The sequence below is a fragment of the Geotrypetes seraphini genome, chromosome 1 (genome assembly GCF_902459505.1).
Source record: "Geotrypetes seraphini chromosome 1, aGeoSer1.1, whole genome shotgun sequence".
Taxonomy (NCBI): domain Eukaryota; kingdom Metazoa; phylum Chordata; class Amphibia; order Gymnophiona; family Dermophiidae; genus Geotrypetes; species Geotrypetes seraphini.
The window spans coordinates 255,313,408-255,331,559 of NC_047084.1; the positions used below are offsets into that span (position 1 = coordinate 255,313,408).

An 18,152-nucleotide genomic window follows, 5' to 3' on the forward strand; every position below is an offset into this window, starting at 1 on the left:
AATATAATAGTAAGGGCAAAATTCACCATATCAAACAATTAACTTGACTCATGCATAAGAACATAAGAATTGCCGCTGCTGGATCAGACCAGTGGTCCATCGTGCCCAGCAGTCCACTCAAGCGGCGGCCCTTAGATCAACGACCAGTTCCCTAACTCAGACTAGCCTTACCTGCAAATGTTCTGGTTCAGCAGGAACTTGTCTAACTTTGTCTTGAATCCCAGGAGGGTGTTTTACCCTATAACAGCTTCCGGAAGAGCGTTCCAGTTTCCTACCACTCTCTGAGTGAAGAAGAACTTCCTTACATTTGTACGGAATCTATCCCCTTTTAACTTTAGAGAGTGCCCTCTTGTTCTCCCCACCTTGGAGAGGGTGAACAACCTGTCCTTATCTATTAAGTCTATTCCCTTCAGTATCTTGAATGTTTCAATCATGTCCCCTCTCAGTCTCCTCTTTTCAAGGAAGAGGACCAGTTTCTCTAATCTCTCACTGTACGGCAACTCCTCCTGCCCCTTAACCATTTTACTAGCTCTTCTCTGGACCCTTTCGAGTAGTACTATGTCTTTCTTCATATACAGCGACCAGTGCTGGATGCAGCATTCCAGGTGGGGGCGTACCATGGCCCGATACAGCAACATGACAACCTTCTCCGATCTGTTTGTGATCCCCTTCTTAATCATTCCTAGCATTCTGTTTGCCCTTTTTGTCGCTGCCGCGCATTGCTTGGATGGCTTCATTGACTTGTCTACCAGTACTCCCAAGTCTCTTTCCTCAAGGATCTCTCCGAGTACCGCACCGGACATCCTGTATTCGTGTATAAGATTTTTGTTACCGACATGCATCACTTTACACTTATCCACATTAAACCTCATTTGTCATGTTGCGGCCCATTTCTTGAGCATGTTTATGTTACTTTGCAGGTCTTCGCAATCCTTTTGTGTCTTTACTATTCTGAATAACTTTGTATCATCTGCAAATTTAATCATCTTGCTCGTTGTACCAATTTCCAGGTCGTTTATAAATATGTTGAAGAGCCCAAATATCGAACCCTGCGGCACTCCACTCGTGACGCTTTTCCAGTCTGAGTAGTGTCCATTTACCGCCACTCTCTGTTTCCTATCTGCCAACCAATTTTTAATCCACATGAGTATTTCACCCCAGATTCCATGGCAAACAATTTTTCGAAGTAGCCATTCATGCGGGACTTTGTTGAACGCCTTTTGAAAATCCATATATACAATGTCGACCGGGTCACCCTTGTCTATCTGCCTGTTTACTCCCTCAAAGAAGTGCTGTAAGTTTGTCAAACAAGATCTTCCTTTGCTGAAGCCATGTTGGCTGGTCCTCATCAGACTGTGTCTGTCAAGGTGATCATTGATGTGGTCCTTTATCAGCGCCTCTACCATCTTTCCCAGTACTGCACCGGACATCCTGAATTCATGTATAAGATTTTTGTTACCGACATGCATCACCTTACACTTACTTGCGGCCCATATCACGTTGCAGGTCTTCGCAATCCTCCTGTCTTCAATTAAGATGTCTATTATCTGTACTTTTCAAGTACAATTCAGCCTGCACTTGATTAACAGAAGGTGAGATCACTTCAGGGATGTCTCTGAGCTCCAGCGAAAACTATGCAGGCTGGCCAACAGGTACTCAGAGAGATCGGCCTGACAGCTACAGACCGAAGTCTGTGAATTCTCAAATAGGAAGAGCTTTAAAATCGCTCTAAGTGCTAATTTACCCGAAAAGGGGACAAAATTACATTGAATTAAAACAATAAAATGGGGAGAGCAGAACACACACAACTGCATCCATGTGTGCAGAAGGAAAAAACTGTAGAGGGAGCTAAACAACCCAGTGAAGTACTATAGAGGCAGAGTGAAAAATCCGGAGTGGATTCCTTCTGCAACCATGGGACTAAAGGGAAATAACCCTACTGTCTAGAATGTCTCACCTATTGCCCTGGAAATTTAATTTACCATCATTGTCTAAACTGGTAGTGAAATCAGTTCTTTCACAATTGAACCTTCTCATAGATAAGCCATTGGTCCTACACATTATTACTAGGTATAATGGATTAAATTTGCTCTTCCTTTCATACAGGCAAAGTGGTTTTGGCAGTCTTGCTTGGCTTTTCTACAGCATTTGACTTAACAGACCACTTGTTGATGCAAAATCTTCAGTAGAGTGGGACTGCAAGAGTTGTCTTAAAATGGTTCCACTCCTATTTGAAAGTATATTCCCAAGTATCCTGTGGGCTCTCTCTTTCACAGAAATATGTGCTACCCTATGCTGTACCTCAAAAACTCTTTTCAATTATTGTATTCAATTTCTTGCCCCTGTAGCTTCCCTTATTCCTTCTTATTCGATGCAGTCTTGATATTTCACCAAATTAGTCCCTATGTTAGGCATCTAAACTTTTTGAAAAGTAGCCATTTATCTATTAGGCACACTACAAGAACTATACCAGCGAACATACAGGGCTTATTATAAAAAGGCATTTAAATCAGTTGTAGTAACAGAACAAAACAAACAGAAAATTAGAATATCTATGTTCTTTGCACAAACCAAAGATTTATATAAAGTAACATTTTATGGGAAACAAACTGTACCTGGTAGGTTTCTATGGGTTTGGCCTCCATGTTCAGATCCCAAACTTTAACAGTGAGGTAATCCCTTGTGAGCATATAACGACCACTATGACTAAATTTGATGTCTGAAACGGAAGAGATGATCTCTGAAAAAAATGATCTGTTACTAGGGTCTTCGGGTTCTTCAAAAACTGTAAAATAAAGAAGAAAAAGAAATATAGGCTTCAAATATAAACAATACTAAGCATAATAGCACTATGCTTAACTTATATTGTTTTACAATATATACTTGTTTCTGGTCTGTCTGATTTCTAAATGTGTTTTGTGACCACAGTTCCAACGCGCTGTCATAAGAGCCCTGTAAAATGGGAAGGGTGGAAGTACAGGAATTCGGAGACAGACATCTCTTCTCAGATTTCCACATTCCCTATTATTGCCATGAACAATGGTGATCCATTAAATACTGCTAGCAACAAATTCTTGAATTTTGGTAGTGTTTACAAATTGATGTTAAAAATCAGAATTTTTTGTTTTGGCCTCTACTTTTTTTTTTTGTTTGTTTACACGGCATTTTTATGGGTTTTTCAGAATATCTTTTTTTTTTGTAATGGCTTATTTTTGCAGTGCACAGCAAACAGGTACACCAATAGTCTTAGACAGCAACTTCAACACTGATAACATAATATATTACAGCATACCTCATATTGAACTGGTCAGCCCCAGCCATCGCCCCCTCCCCCCCACCCGAGACCTCCATCAAAAACAGAGTTAAAGGTCTGGATCAATCTATGACCCCCTTCTATAGTGAGGTTTTCTATGGCTGCTAATGCAGTAGGAAAAAAGATTAAATAATATTGGAAGATGTTACAAGTGGAGCAATGTTTTCATGATACTGACTGTGCGATTGCTTAAAGCAGAAGTGTCAACCTGAGGGACTATTTCTGTAAATCAGATGTTTGGTCTGTGAGGGAACAAGGGCAAATGGGACATTTTTTGTTGCGGTAGATGTGCAGCCTATGATATTATTCAAGAGGGGACTGAAATATGTATTCCTAGTAGATGGACTGTGCATTTAAGATTCTTCACTATATGTACCTCCTCAAATGTAGTTTATCTATTAATGTGTCCCTGTCAACTTTGGTAACTGGGTCACACTTCAAGACAGCGTGGGTTTTTGAACATCGCTATCATTGAGCACAGAAGGGAAGTGGATCCTCTTACACGACACTGTACTTTTAAAAATCATTCTTTCACAGAATTTTATTGCACTGTGTTCCATCTCAGCGTTGAGGCAATATTAAGAGGAGATTATATTAGCTAGATCAGAAAAAGAGTTTTTCTTTGAATACAATATGGCCATAGAGTTTAAATCAAAAAGTGGAATGGTTTGCATATTTCTAAGGTATGATGCATTTTGATATTGCCTTAAGGCATGATGCATTTTGGGAACTTTTGACTGTGATGGTTCTGGAAATAGTTCCCTTGGTGTTCCTTTTAGGGCTTGCCATGTTGAGAGCCAACAGTGCGCAGATTTGAAAGACGCAGCCAGGTGATCTGGCGATGCAAGGATCCTTGTTGGGATTATGAATTTTTCTGCTGGAGCAGTGAAACTTCTGGAACTACTGGAGTGTTTGAAGAGTTAAAGAACTGAAGATTTTGGGCCGGATTCTGTAACCAGTGTCCAAGTCAGCAGCCTCCTTAAAAGCAGCCGCCGATCGCCCGTCAATCATTTGTGGGCACCAGATACAGAATCGCGGCTATCCAGTCATGATAGATGGCTGAAATGTAGGCCCGGAAAACCCTGGCCTACATTTCAGCCACTTATCTTTCCCTCTAGACAGAAACAACTGATTGCAGCAGGGGAATTTCTTCCTTCCCATCAGCTGAGCGGCAAGGACTCCCCAAAGCCGCAATTATATAACCAGCGTCCAAGTCGGATTACCTGTCAATCATTTGAGGGTGCCGGTTACAAAATCATGGCTTTGGGGAGTCCATGCTGTTCAGCTGATTGGGAGGGGAGGAATTCCCCTGCTGCAATCAGCTGAGCCAGCTGCCGCAAAGAAAGACTCCCCCCAACTGGCAGGAGGGATGCCCACTTCCTCCTACCAGCACCCCCCCCCCAAAACCGCACCTTTATCTGCAAGTCCGGCCAGAGGGATGCCTACTCCCTCTGTCCGACAGGCCCGCCTCTTCAGAATGGCTGGCCTTCCCCTTCCCGGTGCATCCTGTGCACTGGGGAGGGGCCCTTTGTGAATAATGGCAGATTATGAACTGAGTGGTTAATTATCCAGCTAAAGATAAGTGTTTTTCTAGCTTTCCAGTGCACAGACAGTAGTTTGGACCTTTTTGAGATAGGAGCAAGTTCTCTGTAGAGTTTTTTTTATGCCAGAGATAAGACTGAAGGTAGCTAGAAGTTTCTGTATTTATGTTGCTACTTAAGTTTGAGGGTTTTTTTCTTCACATATATAGCTGTGGTATTAGTTTTATTACCTTTTATATTGTATGATACTAAGATGCAAAACTAATCCATTTGGAAAAAAATTGTCCCCGAGACAAACCAAAGTAATTCCTTTAGGGGAGTACTTCAGGATCAGAGCACTGCATCAATACCTTATGATCAGGATACAAAAAGTGAATTTTAAAACACTCTAGAAACAAAAAAGACTTCTGAAGTTAAAATGACCAGATATTTGGAAACTAATGAGAAGTCTTAAATATCTGGGGTTTCTAACTCATTACAAACCATAAAATTCTAGTGCATTGTCTTCTGATCACCCCATCCATCTTTCCTACCTCCCCTATCAGTCCCTACACCCCCCCTCCCTCACACACACCTTTTTTCTTTCACACTTTCAATGGAATGCTTTTATGCACTTATATATTCTAGTATGGCCATTTATGCTCATTCTATCCTGACCTGAGGAAGGAGGTTTCAGTCCCTAAAATCTATCAAAAATATATTGTCAATACAATATAAAGCATCACCTTAAAAGTTTTATCTTACTTTTATTTCAGTTATTAAATATAATTTCTTATTGGGGCTGGTTCTCTAGCTCAGTGATTCTATTCATGTCATGGATGTGGAATGCACGGATCTAGGAAAGAATATAGCTTCTATGGCAGCTTCTGCTAACCAACAAGCTCTAGGTCTTGGGCCAGTAAGGGTATTTTGAGACACCCAGGGGAAAAAGGGAAGCTTAAGAATACTAGCAATACTACAAAGGAAAAGAAAAAAAACAATGAAAATGATCATTTTCATTACTATGACAACATGAAAAATCTTATGGTATTAGATGCACATTTTGTAAAAAATAAAAAAAATCTGTAAAGACTTTTTGTATCCATTATAAATGTATGCACTACAAAGCTGAGTGTTCCTGCAATATTCAGAAACTAAATCATTCTATTCACGCAGACTTTTTAGTAAATGCTTTTAAACAGTATTCTGAAACCTTCCCTAGACAAACGGTATAGCAGATATTTTGCAGTTACTCTTTCAGCTTTTCAAAAGAACTCTAATGAGCAGAAGGCAATTATCTTCACACTTCTTTCTACTAATCTGTTCATAATGTGTAAGATTACAAATGGCAGCAGTTCCAGCCTACTAATTAGGATGTGTTTTAAAAAAAATAGAACAAAAAATAGAACTCACTTTTAACTGATACTGTAAATTATGTATTAGCTATAAATTCTGTTCTTTAAAGGTAGCCTATAGAATAGTACAGCCTATAAAACGCTTATCACTACTGTGCTTATGCTGCTTGTAGAATGAACACCCACATTTTACAAGGAAGAGACGGAGTTAAGAAAGTCATTTTGCTGATATTTCCATATTATTCTTGAGGTGTAGTTGGTTCCTCAGGCACCTTTGGTGAAATGGGATATATCTAGGCCAGTGTGGTAAAGGGAGAAATCACACTCTTTACCCTCTGTGGGTTCTAAGAGGCAGAAAAAAATTTGCTTCAACACCTTGCTTGGGCACTGGTATCTTGCTTTTTTCTCCACTACTACTAAAACATTCTAACATATTGTGTTTTTATACCATGTCTAATAATAGGCAGCAGACTCTATATTTACTCATACTATATTTATGGCACCTGTTATGGAGACTCAATATTCAGAAGACTTTCTGATTTTAGATCCCTGAAATTGTGAAATAACTTGGCCCCGACATGAGAGGAAAAATCTCAGCAGCAAGGTCAAAAGACGCAATGGTTGCGAACCGAGACTGAAAACTAGTTTGAAAAATGGACAAAAGGGACCAAAGGCCTGACTGAGGAAAAAAAAATGAGGGGGGGGGGGGGTGTCAAAAAAGAAAAAGAATCAAAGAGGTAAATGTTAATTAGATTTTAGATGAAACAAAAGAACGAGCCACAAAGGCCAAAAATACAGTTGACAGGGAACTTCTTCGCTCTGCGGAAAACGAACTGAGGAACCGTGAGCCAATATCATGCAGAAAGGCACTTGCTCGTGTGCAGTGCGGGCAGTCTCGAAGTTTCGCAAAAGCTTAAAGTGACAGTACACTTCAGTATTAACTCCTCCCCCTGCAGTCCATTGGAGAGATCAATCTGCCTGCTTTTAAATATCAGCAGCAGTGGAGATCAACTGCTTTTACACCTAAGCAGCAACGAGACCAACCACAACCAACGAGAGCACACAGACCCGATACTACCAAGAGTGTGAACTCTTCCCCCCCTGCAATCCGCTAAGAAGATCGACTGTCGGCTCCGGGCGGCTTTCCCGCAGAGGAGAGAATCCTGCATTCACCGTGGGCCTCATCTGGGGCAGCCTCCTTGGAGCTGCTGGGACACGGGCAGTGTGTCTGGGAGGGAATGCATGGATAGGAGAACATCTCAGGGGAGGAGACATAGGCATCCTGGGACTGTCGGCCAAGTCTCTTCCCTGAAGAAGCCCTTTCTGGAAACGTCAATCACTCCTCCTACACTTACTTGCTCCACTTCATCACTTCATCATGCTTCTATTCCTTTCTCTCCTCTCTTCTACCTTCCAAAGTATTTAGATCAATGCTGTCTTGTTAAAATGTTTATTTTATTTTTATTTTTCCTCTAACTCTACTTTTCACTTCTCTATTACCCTCCAGGTACTTTAGTTAGATTGTGAGCCTTCGGGACAGTAAGGGAATTTTTCAAGTACCTTTCTTATTTCTAATCTTAATGTATATTTTCTGTAAACCGCTTAGAACCTAACGGATGTAGCGGTATATAAGAAATAAATTACATTACATTACATTACACTGTCTGTGTTGGGCTCTGTGGATGACATCACCCACATGTGAAAATATACTGCCTGCTTATCCTAGGATAAATAATTTATTTTAGTGTCCAGATTAGTGTGCACTAATTTGGCTGTTACTTCAGGATGCTTGAGTATGCCCTGCGTTTTGTTATTGACACTGCATTAGGTACACATTAGTAAAAGAGCCCCATAGTCTTTATCCACCATTGCTAACTCTGTTTTTGTTTTTACCATTTGTATATATCAAATTTGTATATCTACCTTTGCACATTATCGTAGCTGCTTACATTTATTCATGTACACATACATGTTTCCATAGGACCCCCCAAGGAAGGCTATTTATAGCTGAAACATGGACTGTGTTGGGTCCACACCATTTACATCTTTTTGTATAGCAGTTTCATTGGATTTACATCATTACACATCAGTATTATTGCTTTGTATATGTGGACATTTTGGACTATGGATGTGTTTTTTTGCATATAGCAGTTATTTGCATTTTTAGCCACATTGACCATTTTCATTACTCATTTTTATATATTTCTATACTAGTTGATCACCCGGTGTTGCCCAGATGTTTATCTCAATCTTCAAGTATCGATAGACTTGTATTCAGTGATTACGCCTGGTAAAACAGGAAGTATTTGACAATTATATTTACTTTCAAATTCCCTTGGGTTTTGGTTTACATTCACTTGAGGATTAACATCATACAAATTTTCAGTTTTCACTTTCTGTTTAGGCTTCACCACACCACATCACAGCTGCAATTTCCTTATACAGTGGTACCTTGGATTATGAGCATAATCCGTTCCAGGAGCATGCTCGTAATCCAAAATGCTCGTATATCAAAGCAAGTTTCCCCATAAGAAGTAAGGGAAACTTGCTTTGATATGTTCCCACCCCCCACCTTCCCCCCCCCCGAGGCCAGCAGCGCTGCTCCCCCCCCATGAGAACCGGCATTGCTCCCCCCAAAGGCCCCCCTCGCGAACCGGCACCCTCCCCCCCCGCGATCCGGCACCCCCCGCCGCCATCAGGCACCCCCCCGCTGCCATCGGGCACCCCCCCGACGCCACCGGCACCCCCCCCGCCGTGACCTGAGATCTCCCAACCCACCCGAACCCTCTTCTTACTTCCAGTGTAGCCTCCGCATCGGCACCGGCACCAGCACCAGCACCAGCATGTCCTGTGCCCGAAAATCTGCTTCCTGTGCCAGGCCTTGAGCATGCGCACATGCTCAAGGCCCGGCACAGGAAGCAGATTTTCGGGCACAGGACATGCTGGTGCTGGTGCCAATGCGGAGGCTACACTGGAAGTAAGAAGAGGGTTCGGGTGGGTTGGGGGATCTCAGGTTGTGGTGGGGGGGTGCCGGATGGCGGCGGGGGGGGTGCCGGTTCGCGGGGGGGGGGCGCTCATACAGCGAGGCAAGCTCGGTTTATGAGGCACCAAGATTGCGAATGTTTTGCTCGTCTTGCAAAACACTCGCAAACCGGTGCACTCGTAAACCGAGGTATCACTGTATACTGTTGAATGACTGTGCAACATCATTCCCTAAGCTTCACACAATTGGTCAAAGCAGCTCCATCTATATAAAACACATATGTCACCCCTTCCCACCCCCACAATATTTTTTCCAGATAGTAAGTGATTTATATACCAAGTTTGGTTGAAATCTCTCGATGCGCGTCAGAGTTATGCTGGAACTTACACACATATATACACACACACACAGAGATATATCCAGTTCTATATATTTAATAATCTTTGTCATCTAGAACATTGGTTCCAAAGTCCTTTTTGTTTTATATTAACAGCTTTAATGAATGCTCCAAATATACACAGATAAAAAAGAAAAATACACTGTCAACTCATAATGCAAGCAGAGATAAAAGCAAACACTGTAAACCGTCAGTATCTACCAAACAACCCAACTAATATAAAAGAAAAACTAACACAGCAAAGAGTACAGAGCTCTCTACCCATCCCCCACCCCATTTCCCCCAACTTACAACCTTCCAGCCACCCTACCTCCATCTCTATCTCATGCAAATTTAGAAATAACCATTCTTCCTTTTGCCCATAGTGGTAGAGTTCGATATTGGCCCACTCCCTACTCCTCTTAGGTTCCGAAGGGGCTCAAAAGGGGCATGTACTGCCCCTTTGGCCATGTCCTTTTGGACTCACGGCCCAGGGTTCGCAACCGCAGGCCATGTATCGTTTCTTCCCGGCAATTTAAAGAGTCCATAAAGGACCCTTTCTCCAGCTGACCAAGGCACAGTTGGCTGTAGAACTGCATGTTCCGTTGGTGAGTTGTGCTGCAATCGGCATTGGCAGCAAATCTCCTCCGTGGCTTCCTGACAATTTAAAGAGCCCAAAAAGGACCCTTTCTCCAGCTGACTGGGGCATGATTGACTCTGGACTGCCTGTCCCATTGATAAGTTGTGCTTCAATCGGCACTGGTGGCCATCTACTTCAATGATGGGCCCGATGGATCATCACCTTTTGGCTCCCGTTTTGCCACATATTGAAGAGCAGGTAACTTTAGATATTCAGGCCGCCTCATTATCTTCTGGGAAACCGTCACCATCTCCACAGAATCTTCCCCCCTGCAGGAGGGAGCAGCTTCATCCCTACAATTATCTATATTGTCTGGACTGAAGGTTTCAGGACAATCCTTACCGGGAGCAAAGGGTCTGATGCCTGTGCAGATGGTTACAGAGCCAGACTTTATTGTTCTCCCTAAAGATAAAGTTATCACTTTAAACGATGTATGGCTAAGTGTTAATAGAATTGAGTCTTCATTACAGAATACCGCTTTGAATTTATGTCAATTTTCATCTGATATCACTGTAAAAATTAATGAGCGTGAAAGTAAATTAGCAGAAATAGGTAGCAAGCTAGAAAAATTAGATCAAGCTGTGAGAAATTTACAGGTTAATGCTACTTCTAATATCAAAGATGGTATCCTGGAGAATTCTTTTAGAGTTAAGAACCTTCATCTCTTAAATTTTCTTGTTACAAACTATCTTTCTCTATTAGAGCTCTTATGAATGTACCGTATGTTTTGCTCCATAAGACGCACTTTTTCCCCCCAAATAAGAGTGCATCTTATGTGGTGAATACCACAAAAATCCCCCCTCCTTCCCCCCTTTTTGTACTCAGACCACAGCCAACAAACAAGATACGCTGCAGTTCCCAAAGGAAAGCACTTTCATCACCAACACCTGTCACAAGAAGCCACCTCCCCATCGCCAACCTACCAGACCTCCAGCCTTACCCTTGCAGGCTCACTTTGCAGCATCAGCACCTTTGATTGGCTCCGCCTATGTCGCCTCTTCAGTCAGACAATGGCAGAGCTCTGCGTGCCTCTGATCCAAGATGGCTGCCCCGGAGTGTGAGAGCGGGTGTTCTAAGTGAGGAGGCGGCAGCAGTCTGCCTGACCCTGGGGTCCGGGTAGGTGCACTGGGCCCCCGTCCAGACCCTCGACCTCCAACACAATATGGCCGCCGATCACAGCAAGCAGTTTTGGAAGACGAATGGCAAGCTTCCAGGGAGGTGAGTGAGAATCTGGCCCCGGGGGAAAGTGGATGAACTGCTGTTGGGCCTGGGGATTAGGCAAGGATCACCCACCTCCACAATCTGCTCAGGTCACCATCCAGCTTTAACGGATGCGGCCAGAGTTCTTAGGACTCAGAGACAGCTCACTTATACAGAATTCCGTGCACGACATTAAAAAAAACTAAAACGTTTCCACTGTTGTTCAATATTTCAAAACAACTGCACAACCTTGCATTCTTTAAACATACTGTTATTTCTCTGTTAACTGTTCTGAATTTCTTCATATAGCTCAAAATATTCACTGAACCTAGAATAGCTTGGTATGGAAAACAGCCCTAAATTAGCTCTGTTTATATGAAATTTATATGAACTTTAATTAATTTATTCACTAAACTTCCACAAAAATATTTAAACTGATGTTTAAAAAATTGGTTGTGATTATTCTGTGGTATATACTGTATAAAGTCTCATTCCCAGAGCAATATTTTATTTCTAATTCTTCATCATTCATTTCCAAAAACAGTATTAAAAAATAAAAATAAATCATATACTCAATATACAAATACAACAGACACATCTGGCACCCATGCGGATTGGTCAACCGAACAGGGCCATCCAAACCAGGTTTTGTCCCGTTGCTTGTATAGAGTCATAGTTTTCATATTGCTCATGGACTTCCAGAATGTCAGAGCTACAGATCTCTGCATGTCATGGTGTAAAACCAAATCTGCCTGCCTGCCCTGTGCCTGCCAGCCACTAGGCCTGCCTGCCCTGTGCCCTGTCCCAGCCTACCACAAGACCACCAGAGGGGGGGACAGGGTACAGAGCCTGGCAGGAAGGGGGAACAGGGTGGTAGAGCTTGGCAAGGAGCGAGGGGTTGGGTATAGACCTGGCAGGGAGAATTTGGTTCAGAATGTTTTTTTTCTTGTTTTCCTCTTCTAAATCTAGGGTGCGTCTTATGGTCAGGTGCATCTTATCGAGCGAAAAATAAGGTATATGAGGGAAATATTGCAATATCCTAATGTGGAAACTTTTGAACCTGATAACCTCTATTACATTCCAAGAGCTGCTAAGGAAATAGTAGAGGAAGGTGAAATGGATAAATTGGTTTCACCTGATAGTTTGAATAAATCAGTTTCTTGAATCGTCAAAAGATATAATAAGTAAACGGGCAACACTCCTGGTGGCTTTCAAGACAGAGTTAGAGAAACAGGTTATTTTGAAATTATATTTTGTGAAAAAGCAAGACCTGTTTTGTGGCTAATGGGTAATAATTTTTCCTGACGTCTCTAGACAGACTCATTTTAAAAGGAGGCAGTTCCTACTGCTTAAGCCAAAGTTTTTGGCAGTCAGAGCGACCTTCTTTTTTAAATTTCCAAGTAAGTGCATTATCTCATATGCAAGTGATAAATATGTGTTTTTAGATCCAGCCCAGTTGGAAGATTTTAATAAGGATAAACCTTTCTTGAAAGTTTAAGGGCCTGTTTTACAATGCCGCGCAGCAACAGCCCCAAAGGCCTTTTAAATCTCTATGGGCTTTGGGGCTGTTACCGCGCAGCAGCCGCTAGCGCGGCTTTGTAAAACAGGCCCTAAGTTTTTATTTTTCAATGTAGGAGGATGTTTTGTGACATAGTAAAGTAAGCCACAATTTATGCCTGTCAATGATGATAATGTATAAATAGATTTAATTTCCTATATTGGGAACTGGTGACCACTATAATGTGGACTAGATCATTGATGATTTATTTTTCCTTACTTACTTTAAATGTATCTGTATATGCTGAAGTTCTGTTGATATCCATGAATATTTGTTATTTAATTGTAACAAATAAGATAAATAAAGAATTAAAAAAAAAAGAAAAAGAAATACCCATTCTTTCCAGGGAACAACCCTCTGCCCCAATATTTGTGAAAGAAACTGAAACACTTCCTCTCAGAAAGCAAACACCCATGCACACTCCCACCACATATGAATATAAGTCTCCTCACACCCACAACCCCAACAAAGTCCCAAATCCTCACCCACCACACTGGCGTGCAAAACCACCGCATCAAGGTTTTATATCCATTCTCTATTTGAAGAGTGGCCATACCCAAGGTTCTAGTGTGCTGCCACACCAACTCCCACTTTAAAGGAGTTATGGAATACCCCCAGTCAACCTCCCAGGTCTGCATGTAGCCTAAGGGCTGCCCCCACCATGGTATTAAGACATTTGTAAATGACAGAAATAATCCCCTTAGATATAGAGGGACCCTCAAGCTTCTTAAAGTCTGTCTTACCCCGGGACAAGTCCTTCAACATACCAGAACTCTGGACATAATGTTTGAGTAGTAAGTAGGGAAAAAGATCCCTGGGAATAAGACCTGAATCACCCCTAATGCCCTAACCTCAACCTGTGAGAAATCCAGCAACTGCTCAATGCACACCAAACCCTTCCCTTCCCATTGCACAAACACACCACTACCTCTTACCAGGTGAAATTCAGGATTAAATTGGAAAGGAGTGAACCACGAGTACCTCTGGTCTTGCAGCAACTTAACCCTGGTCCCCTGCCACATCCACAGGGCCATCCGCACTGACTCCTGACAATCCCCTAATCCAAGTGTTGCAGGTCTCCAAGGAAGATGTAACAATGGAACAGCAGCCACCCCAGTTTACTCAAGGTGGCTTGCCACTCTAATAAAGCCTGCAACTGTGCCGCCTGATAATAGTGAACCAAATGTGGGACCAATAAACCCCCCCCCTCATGTTTACCATGACAAAGGACCTGCTGCCCAATACAGGGTCACCGCCCCCCCCCCCCCCAGATGAAATGGAAAAGCTTCCACTGCACAGATTCCAAAGCCGACTTCCCCACACAAATAGGTAACACTTGGAAAGGAAACAAAAGCTGTGGCAAAATTATCATCATTTTCCTATTTGTATATATACACGATAAGCAAAATCATCATGTAAATTAAATGTGCACTGGCACAACACTTAAAAAGATTAGGCCTATGCCATTAGAATAGCAGCTTAGAGCCAATAAACTGAAAACCTTTATTGACCCATGACAATCGAGTGTTGCAGAAGTTCAGGCCAGCTTATTTGTCATAGACGCTCTACAAGCAGCCTGAAGCAAGGCTATGGCGTAATACTGTGATTCTGAAAGAAACACTGTAAATTATCCTGTCATTTTGATTAAAAATGCTGTAGTGGAAGGTTTCTCTTTTACAGAAACAGTGTGTGTTCAGATGGATCAATATTAATTAGCAGATCCAGCAGGGATGTATTGTCACAGGCTTTTGTATGCTTGGTCATTCAGAGAAAATCAGTACTCAGAGGTCTTCAGGTTGCCCATCCTAACACACAAAATGTTGGTGTCCCTTTCAAGCTTGGCAAAACAGTTTACTGGTAGAACTTGTTAAAACAACCTAGAGAAATAATTTTTCTATCTAGTCATTAAATTGACTATAATTGTATTAAGATTCTCTCTTTGTCCTCCAAAGGAATGATTAGAAAAAGATGTTTAAGAAGAGCCATTCTATTTGCAACCTATCAAACTACTATATTCAAGTATAGCAGAAACGCAAATCTATTATAGAAGAACCTATCTAAATGCCTAGGTAGGGCTAATAATAAAGCACAGCGATCAAAGAAACTCTTGTCTGTTTAAATTTCTAAGACAGATTCATCTTAGGTCAAATTTCATATATAATGTCCTCATTTTACATAGCTACAGATTAAAATCATAGGATTTTCTCACATATTTGATATACCTGAATCTGCATCTTTTTTTAACCTTTTTTAAGAGTTGCATTACTTTACATCTCTGGTTTTAAATTTAAATATCAAATACATTTCTCAGTTCATACTGGGAATAGCGTTTGTGAAGCACGGTGCTTCAAGTTCCAATGCATTGTTTTTAATTGCCATTAAAACTCTTTATTTACCATGACATTAATGGATTTTCCTCCTGTTTGTCAGTTCAGCATTCAAGACTGCTTAACGCAGATTTCTGAACACTTTGTGCAAGATCTCTAATGAATAACTAAGAAATTGAATTAAATTAGTCAATTGAAGTATGAAATCTTTTGAATAACAGGCATCTTTTTAACATATACCAGAGCACAGTCATGGATGGATGAGCCTGGGACTAACCACTTTGGGCTCAGGCCTACCCAGCAGTGGTACACCCTTCTGTACCAGCATGGAAATTCCTGTAGTATTGAATCTCCTTCCCTCCCTTAACAGGTATATCTATTCGAGAATATCTCTACACAGGCCATCGCTTCCCTCACCAAACTTATAAACTCTGCCCTAACATCGGGCCTTTTCTCCTCAGATACGGGACATATTGAATTGACCCCTCTACTGAAAAAGACAGACCTTGACCCCTCCATACCATCAAATTACCGTCCAATAGCAAATATTCCTCTCCTAACCAAGTTGTTAGAATCCATCATATCCACTCAACTCTCATCCTACCTAGAAAGATTCTTTATTCTCCTACCCCACCAATTCGGCTTCAGACCCAACTTCAGCACCGAATCTGTTTTGGCTTCACTAATCTCTAAGGTGCAACAACTCCATTCTCACAACAAATTCACTGTTCTTCTACAATTCGACCTCTCCGCAGCTTTCGACATCGTCCATCATGATATCCTAATCTTCCAACTCTCCGAAATAGGCATATGCTCCACAGTCCTAGACTGGTTCTCGAAATTCCTAAGCTTCCGCTCCTACACCGTTAACATAAATGGTACCTCATCCCCCCCTTGGAAGCCGATATGTGGAGTCCCGCAAGGCTCACCCCTCTCTCCTATCCTGTTCAACATCTACATGTCCTCTCTGAAACTCCTTCATCTATCCCCCCTAGAAACTCTCTACACCTACCTTTTTGAAGAAATTCACTCAAATTGGTGTACAAATTCAGCTCAACAATCACTCTCATCACAGAACCAGCCTATAAAATTCAGGCTAAAGTACGTACTGGTTCTCTGCGTTTTACGACTGTTGGAATCTATAGTTTTGCTTTAACTGCAGTTATTTTTTTTGCTACCCCTGAGGAGCTACTTCCCCTAGGCAACCACCCTGTCTTCTCTACTGGATGGGCTGGCCATGACTCTGCCACCAAGATGCCAGCTTGATATCCATACCACCAGGACTATGGGGCAACAAGAGCAAGGGTATTAACAGAAATGCAGTTAACGGTGCTTTTGGCTGCGATCTTTCAGATGACCCATATTAAAACAAGAATATACTTTACATTTCTCCATAACAACGTTGCCATTTTTGGATTGGGGGGAATCCTTAATGTCTTCTTTTGTATAGCCTTAGGCCTCCTATTTATTCAAATATATTTTATTTCAAGTTCTTCCTACATTAGTTCATAGTAGTCATACTCATCAAAGTCATTCCTACAAAGTATTCTGATGTGTGAGGGAACCCCCACCACCACCCACCACCACCACCAAAATCACATCTCAAATTTATTTACAAAGAAACAAAGCATGATCAAAGAAACACAAAATGTGATGACAGATGAGGAGCCCTTAAAGTATAGCAAAGGTACTGTGTAAGCACTGAGAGTATTCAGGGACGGGGCAAGATGAATTGGCCTTTTCATCTCCAACCAGTATGGAGATGCACGCTCCATCTGCTATTACTGGTTAATTGTGCAAGGTTCATAAAAGGCAGATTGAAAAATTATAGTGTCCTGAATATAAATGCCAAAGCAAAAACTAACTTTTAAAAAAATTGTTGAGCAAAAAAAAATATTATTCTTTAAGAAAGACAGATCATTATCATGCTAAAGTCTGCATTTCCACTGACGATATTTCTATTACCCTAAATAATAAGACATCTGCAAATCAAAACAAGCTGAGATCCGAAATCTAGAGTGAAAGCAGTTCAGTTTCAGATTTTGCTGCCATACATAGAAGGGATTTTTGTAATAACAATAAAATCATTCATGGGTGCTCATGCACTCCCAAGATAATGACCTTGGTTATTGAATGCTATTGTCAGACTTGGGCATGTTATTATCCTGCTGATACATGCCTGCTACATCAGGTTTTATTGCTTAAATAAATGAAGCTTTCATTAAAATACAGTGCACAATTTATGTCCCACAGGAAGAAATGGAGAAAGCTAGTCATTCAAATGGCTGAACGTCATTTGTGTTCTAATAAATTTGCATTTATCAGGGATGGTCAAAAGAAGTTTTGGCTATTCAGTGTAAAGAAATAATGATCATTTTCTAGGAGCAAATGAAGGTCTTATATAATATTAAAGTATATTTAGATATAAACTGTGTAGTTAAATATAGACACAAACTATGTTAAAACAGATGTAAAACATCCAAGATCAGATGGGTTTTCATTTAAAATCCTGTTCACCTTGTGTATCATGAAGCATTTGGCATAAACATATTACTAACTTTTGCACACTGAATATAAGTCAGCAATTTCACTAAACTTAATTAGTGTTCCTTGCTACTCTGAGCAAGTCACTTAATCCTCCATTGTCATAAGCACAAAATAAGAACCTGTATTAAATATGTAAACCGCTATGACTAACCACAGAAAGGCTATATACCATATCCCATCCCTTTTCCTCTCCTTTTATAAACCATTTCTAATGAAAATATGCACTCAGATAATATAAGGTGAAATTCCAAAATACAATGCTAAATTGAAAACTGAAATTAAATTCTTGAGGGTTTGATTGGATGAAGGCTTTACTATGGAAGTTCAGGTTAA

At 41.2% G+C, this 18,152-nt stretch overlaps 1 protein-coding gene across 10 annotated transcripts in view; it reads right to left on the reverse strand.

The window, feature by feature from the left end:
* PPP2R2C (protein phosphatase 2 regulatory subunit Bgamma) overlaps positions 1 to 18,152 on the reverse strand; it is a 427,959-nt gene that overhangs the window by 37,220 nt on the left and 372,587 nt on the right. For all 10 annotated transcript variants that reach the window (XM_033949713.1, XM_033949766.1, XM_033949749.1 and 7 more), the window contains one exon: positions 2,616 to 2,785. In XM_033949713.1, coding sequence (XP_033805604.1) covers positions 2,616 to 2,785 — 170 coding nt within the window. The remainder of the gene's footprint in view (positions 1 to 2,615; positions 2,786 to 18,152) is intronic.